The sequence below is a fragment of the Phalaenopsis equestris genome, unplaced genomic scaffold, assembly GCF_001263595.1.
Source record: "Phalaenopsis equestris unplaced genomic scaffold, ASM126359v1 Scaffold000060, whole genome shotgun sequence".
Classification (NCBI taxonomy): domain Eukaryota; kingdom Viridiplantae; phylum Streptophyta; class Magnoliopsida; order Asparagales; family Orchidaceae; genus Phalaenopsis; species Phalaenopsis equestris.
The window spans coordinates 450524-457223 of record NW_018164502.1 but is presented as its reverse complement, the minus strand read 5'-3'; the positions used below and the strand labels follow the sequence as shown (position 1 = coordinate 457223).

Genomic DNA, 6700 nt, shown 5'->3' with positions numbered 1-6700 from the left:
TCTATTAAACTTCATGATTCTTTTCTGGAAATTGAAACTGCTGCTGTACATATCCTTTGTAATTTCCCATTCGTAGCAGTTATGTGGAAAATTTTCTCTAATCTGGCCTTATTATTACTCGGAATAGTTTAGTCACAACTCAGACATTTCAGATGAATCTGACTGCAGCAGATTTTATTTTTGATTTATTGTTTAGTGATTGTTATTGGCAAATAGTGTTTAGTGATTGTTATTGGAAAATAGGCACAATCTAATTCAATTATAGTGCCCAAAAAAAATAAAAAAATAAAAAAAAGTATACAAAAAATAAATAAAAAAGGCACAATCTAATTCAATTATAGTGCCCAAAAAAAAAAATAAAAATAAAAAAAAAAAGTATACAAAAAATAAAAAAAAGTTATAGAACATTTTTCAAGTTCACTCAATTGATAACTACATTGTATTACTCTGATTTGATGGTGAAAAATTATAACCCTAATTCCTCTAATAGAACATAAAATTGACATCCCTCTTTTTAAAGAAAAGCCCGGGATAGCCAAAACATAATCAAACTCTCCATCCCATCCGTAATGAAATAACCTTTAAATATTCGTAGTGAAAAGTGTCAAAATAGTTCTCCGACTCTTTGTAAAAGGTCATTTTGTTCACAAAAGAGTTTATAAAAGTATCGATACAGTTCATAGACTCTTTTAATACGGGTTGAAATTGCGTCAATAAAGACTATTTCAGCCTCAATTGAAAGAGTTTAGGAACTTATTTGATATTTTTATAGACTCTGGGACTACAATAACCTCATGTAATCAGTCAGGCCACTATTTTGACATTATGGTCGAGTAAATCTGCACATCATGTTTTGTTGGTAGTACAAAACTTGAGAATTGAACTGTGCCTGATTTGCAGCCCCTGGGTGACCTGGGAACACTGGAGGTCGCAGAGAATGGGGACGCTCACTTCTCGGGTTCCAAAAAGCAGCTCATAGTCTCTGCTCTCATAGGCCGCTCGATCGCAGTCTATGAGAAGGAAGACAAATCAGACTCCGGCATTGCAGCCGCAGTCATTGCAAGAAGCGCGGGAGTAGGTCAGAATTACAAGAAGATCTGCACCTGCGATGGCGTCACCATATGGGAGTCCACTTAGTTTTCTTTCTTCAAACTGGTATGTTTCTTTCTACTCTCCTACCCTTCTACTCCAATAATAATAAACTTAGAAATATAACTAAATTGTGCATACAAATTTTCGTGTTTAATGTTTTATGTTTCATTTGCTACAATTGCATGATTTGTTTCTTTAAATTGTGTTGATTCGTATTATATTTATTCATCTGACATCTAAATCTGTATAATTTTCTTGTTAATCATTTGCGTCTCAATCATATCAAAGTATATTCATGAAGTGAGAATCTTTCTTTTTAACATATCTAGCTATTAAATTGAAATTTATATTAGGATTTTTAAGAGAGCAAAAGCTGAGTGAAGCTGCTGCTTCTGTTTGAAGAAATAGCCGTGAAGTTGCTACAAAAGAAATTCTTGTATAATTATCAAAAGAAATTGATGTTAATAAAATTATGGCTATTATAAATTTATTTTATTCTTAAAATGACAAATAGTCACCACACTTAGCCAAGTTAGGTCGCAAAATATAGCTTTCCACCGTAGTTTTTTAAAAAAACAAGCAAAATGTAGTTTTGCCAAACACATGAAACTACTTTGTGGTGCAGCGCGGTGTGGCGCCCCCCAAACACGAGAAAATATTACATTAGAAGTCCTGATGTACTTTCATGTGCGAATATTAGTATTTAAGTGTTATTGATAGTATTGTAGTGTTATATTACTAAAATAACATCACAATATTATCACTCCAATAAAACCATCCGCACCTAATCCGGATGTAATATGTTTCTCCCTAACAAAGATCGATCTCTGTGAGGCACCCTTGGCTACATGAAAACGATGGTTTTTGTGAAAAAAAGAAGATATTTTGAAAGTTAATCATCGAATCTTTTGAGGAAATTGAATCGCAAATCCACATGCCAAACTTATAAAAAGCCTCGATTCCAGTACGTTTTTGTTGAAAGCCTGCACTCTCAACCGATAAATATAAAATGTTTCTTTTTACTTATTTAAAAATGTAAATATCAGTTTTCTTTTTCCTAAAATGTTTTGGGGGCATTTACATATATACCATCCATTTCATATGTATTTATATATCTAATAGCCGGTTTTTTAAATTTTTTTACATTTATATCATCCAAATGTTTCATATCACATAAAAATGACACTTTTAATTTTTAGAAAGTGAAAGACGCCTTTTTTTTTTTTAATGCACATCATGTAAAAATCAAGTTTGAAGTGTTCAATATGTAAATACAAGGAATTGAGAGGTATATATGTGAATATTCCAATTGTTTTTTTGTAGATTTGATTGTAAACAAACAAAAAAAGGGCTAAATTATAAATGTATCATTTTAAAATAATAAAGCTTCTTGCACGTGGAAATATGAACGCATCGCTTCTCTTCTCCTTTAAAGACTTGAATGCCAGAGAAAAAAAAAAATCCTCTGCCTTCTTCATCGGGAAACGGGCTCAGTACATTGCAATCTATTTCCCTCTCCTAATTCCACCATAGAAATCCAATTTTGGGTTTGAATTCCTGCCCGAAATCAGCTTGCATGCGGTGTCCGATCCAGACTGTAAATCACCTAATCTACGGTCTGGATGTATTTCGATGGGCCTCACCTAATTTTTTTTTGTTAAAAAAAACAGAAATAATCCTGCGTGATCTACGGTCACGCGTGATCTACGGTCACGATCACGATCACGATCAGACACCGCATGCAGAGATGCATGTGATGTCCGTACGCAATAATTTCTCATTTATCGGGCATGCTTAATTGAGTTGGTTTAATGCAGGATTTTGAATCAAAAAATAGTCAACTGAACTTCTCTCTTATAAATATTAATATATATAAATTTCATGTATGTCGCAGACTACAAAAAATTGGGTACTGGTGTGCTTTGGAGAAATAAACATGCAAATATTAAATGTTGGCTTAGATAAAATTGGGTAATGTTTATCGTCTTGCCGTCGTCCTTCTCTACAGAATCCGGACTGTCTGTTTTCTAAATGAAAAGCATATGGATTTGAACATTTAAAATAGGTCTATTGTGATGTATATATGTTAGATATATAAATAAATGATAATTATGGGGTAATTGTGTAAATACATAAGAATTTAGTACAGGTCATAACTGGTACGAAACTGAAACAACGAAAACAAAGAAAACAGATTTCAATTTCAACAAACAGATGGAAATCAACTCGTCATGTAAAACAGATCATATGCTAAAAGGCCAAACATGTAAAAAAGAGAAAAAAAACAAAACCAATTCCAAATCCAAATCCTTCGTGGCTATTAAAAATATAAAAATATGCCCTTGCTAAAGCTCACCATAACACTGCGACAGCCGCCGCCAGCCCCACAAATGAAGAACTCACCTTCACCACTAGTGCCAACGATTTGTCGTCCTCCTTATCCGCCGCTTCGTCCGGCGATTCAGAAGCCGGAGCCGTCACCGGTGACTCAGTCGCCGGAGCAGTCACCGGCGACTCAGGTGGCGATATGAATGCCGGCGCCGGAGTCGGCACCTTCGCAAGCTTCGGTGTCGGTGCTGGTGCGGAAACAGGCGTTGCACCCTGGGGAATGGGGGTCACATTAGCTTCTGCCGGCGCCGGCGCCGGCGCCTTCCCGAAGAGCTCCTCAGGCAGGAGGACGCTTTCCATGGTCAGAACGCAAACTGGAGTTTCGTCGAGCACCGTGCGAGCAATGCGGGAAGAATCCACACCTGTGTGAATCGTGACGTCGTCCCCTTGAACAGAGACGGTGATCTCGTAGTTTCCCGCAGCGCCGGACGCCATAGTGGCGATCGGATGATGCGCCGTCTTAAGAGAGTCCTTCGGAATGTAAGAAGCTATGGCATGGTACTGAAGCAATGTCACAAGATCGGCGCTACTCAGCGAGTTCGGATCGGGAACTCCTTTCGCCTTGAACGCCTCATCATTCGGGGCGAAAAGCGTAAGCCCCGTAACCATTGCGGCCTGGAAGATCTTGATCATGCCTGATGAGGAAATAAGCGAGGCAAAAATCTTGCAACCAGCCGTCTCGAGAATGGCGGTCAGATTCCGGTCCGAAGCAGCACCGTCGTCAATTAAGCCGGGGAAGATGATCGGATCGGAGATCTCGAGAATTGAAATGTTGTACGGGATTTGCCGAACGGATTTGGTGTAATCGGAGGTAAGTTTCGATCCTGGGATGGCGGATCCGAATGCGACGCGACCGCCGCGGAGATTGGTAATGTTGACGAAACCCTGTTCCCCGATGGCTTCGCCGGTGGTTTGGAAGAGAGTGGTGGTGATGGTGGTGCCGCCATCGATATCATGGAGCTTTTGGGGGTCGAAGTAGTCAAGTAGAACGAGGAGTTGGAGGGCTTTTTTGAGGGAGGGAGGGTTGTGGTTCGCGGCGAGAGCGGACATGACCGCATTGGGGAGAACGAGGCAGGTTAGAGTCTGACGGGAGTTCACCTCGTCGGCGATCTTCGTGGAAGACATGTAGTTATTTTGAACAGTGTAGTCAGGGAAGTTGTTGAGGATCGCCGTTATGTTGTGACAGATCGCCGGCGACAAACACGAAGCGAGCGCGACCGCCATGAGCAGGAGCAGAGAAGGTACTCTGCCCTTCTCCATTGCTATCTCTCCCTCTTCCTTTTTTTGTGTCTCACTCAATGTGCACCGGATAATATCAGAGAAATGGGTAGGGCGGTTAAAGGGGGGAGAGGGTGGTAGAGTTCGGGAGAAAATAAAGGGAGGGTCTAACGTTGCCGCTTGACCGGGATTATATTAAGCGTGGTTAAGTCATGGGTAGGGCGGTTAAAGGGGGGAGAGGGTGGTAGGGTTCGGGAGAAAATAAAGGGAAGGTCTAACGGTGCCGCTTAACCGGGATTATATTAAGCGTGGTTAAGTCAATTGGTTGGGTTAACTTGTTTGAATTGAGGGGGTAACAGACCCGTGGGACTGGGGAAGAAACGATGCGCGGGAATATTTTATAGACAGCCATATGAATTAATTGGGGTATTTACATTTATACCACTCAATTCCTCTAAATTTATATATCTAACACTTAAATTTTATTTTTTATGATTATACCACCAAAATCTTTTTCAAAGTGATATATATTTAAAAAAAAAACGTGTCTATAATTTTAAATTGGAGGGTGGGAAATTATTAATTTTTAATTTTGGGAATAAAGGAATTAGTTTCTCGTTTTTTGAGCCTAAGTGGCCATCAAATGAGACAAATTCAATAACATATGGAATATGTACAAGTCAAAATGAGTGGAGAAAATCAAATTAGTTTAAGTAGGCTACACATTATATATATATATTTTTTTTCTTCCTTGATTAGCACCTAAACAAGCTCTTTCACAATAAGCATTCAAAATTTGTGTTTAATTATGCTAATTCACCTTCAACCCTCTGATCGCCGCCTCCGCTTTTGGCTACCATCTCCCACCTTTGACCTCTTACATATCCAGCCACCAGGTAATGTCAACCGCCAACTTTGGCCGTCGCCAGCCAACTTCAATCGCCCCTGCCTTCGGCCTACATCGTCAGCTAACTACGACCAATACGACCAACTACGGCTTACATGTCTACTAGCTCTTGATGCTTTTTAATACAATTTCTATGACCAACTGAAACAACCTTCTCCGACCCACATGACCAACTACTACCATGACTTTTGATCTACAACTATTACAACATTCATGACAAACTATTGCTTTCATAACCATGACACTTGCAACCTTCCGCATACATGTTAAGATGAAAAATAATCACTCCATAAAATCCTTCCGCATGCATCACATATAATAGATTATTTCTTCTATATTAGATCGCTTGATTTTTTCCATTTTCAATTCTCTCATGTAAAAAATTTGGTAATATATTTATTTTCTTATCTATTTTTTATATAAAATATTTATACAAATTTAATAATACTAAATTTGCACCTCTTAATCATGAAAGATGTGAACTATGAAATTCTGATAATTTCAGAACCTCGGATCTCAACGCCATGCATTGCACTGCTTTTATACGCTCTACCGCAAGCTATGGTGGCGTTACCCAAACGCGGACAACGAGCCGTAGGTTACGAAAAATAATTGCGTGCTGAATCATGAGGTGTTCGATTATAATCATGAAGAATTTTAGAGCGGGTTTCATTCTAATAAAAAAAAAAATAAATAAAAAGATATATTTCAATGATTAAGATTAGATACCTCATATAAATTTACATGTGGTATCTGTATGCAATAAATGCTCGTAGATTTTTGCATGATAATCACACCCGTAAAATTTGTAGAAAAAAAAGATAAATTTTTATTTACTATTCTATCCCTGTATTTTATAAAAAAATTCAATAGCCTTAATCTTTTTTAGATATTTGAGTGAATTTACTTCACTCATATGTTTCTTGATTCTACTTGATACAAAACTAAAATAAATAACCTCTATTTATACCAGCGACAACCCAATCCAATGCCTCCTATTGATTCTCTAAAATATTGTCCTATCTTCATTTACAAAAATCATTAATTACATATTTTAGAGTTCGCTAAATTACTTCTTTTAAATATATATATATA

At 37.7% G+C, this 6700-nt stretch overlaps 2 protein-coding genes across 2 annotated transcripts in view; one reads left to right on the top strand and one right to left on the bottom strand.

Moving 5' to 3' along the window:
- Positions 1-1308, top strand: part of LOC110019501 (copper chaperone for superoxide dismutase, chloroplastic) — a 22421-nt gene extending 21113 nt beyond the window's left edge. The window contains exon 6 of the mRNA XM_020717179.1: positions 901-1308. Within this exon, the coding sequence (XP_020572838.1) occupies positions 901-1137 (237 nt within the window). The 3' untranslated portion in view covers positions 1138-1308. The remainder of the gene's footprint in view (positions 1-900) is intronic.
- Positions 1309-3283: 1975 nt separating this feature from the next.
- Positions 3284-4839, bottom strand: LOC110019507 (fasciclin-like arabinogalactan protein 8). The gene has a single exon (XM_020717185.1). The coding sequence runs from the start codon at positions 4738-4740 to the stop codon at positions 3445-3447; it is 1296 nt and encodes a 431-aa protein (XP_020572844.1). The 5' UTR covers positions 4741-4839; the 3' UTR covers positions 3284-3444.
- Positions 4840-6700: the final 1861 nt, after the last annotated feature.

What these genes read in the sequence shown, in the direction of transcription:
- LOC110019507 (XM_020717185.1), bottom strand. Translation starts at nt 4,740, where the DNA reads ATGGAGAAGGGCAGAGTACCTTCTCTGCTCCTGCTCATGGCGGTCGCG.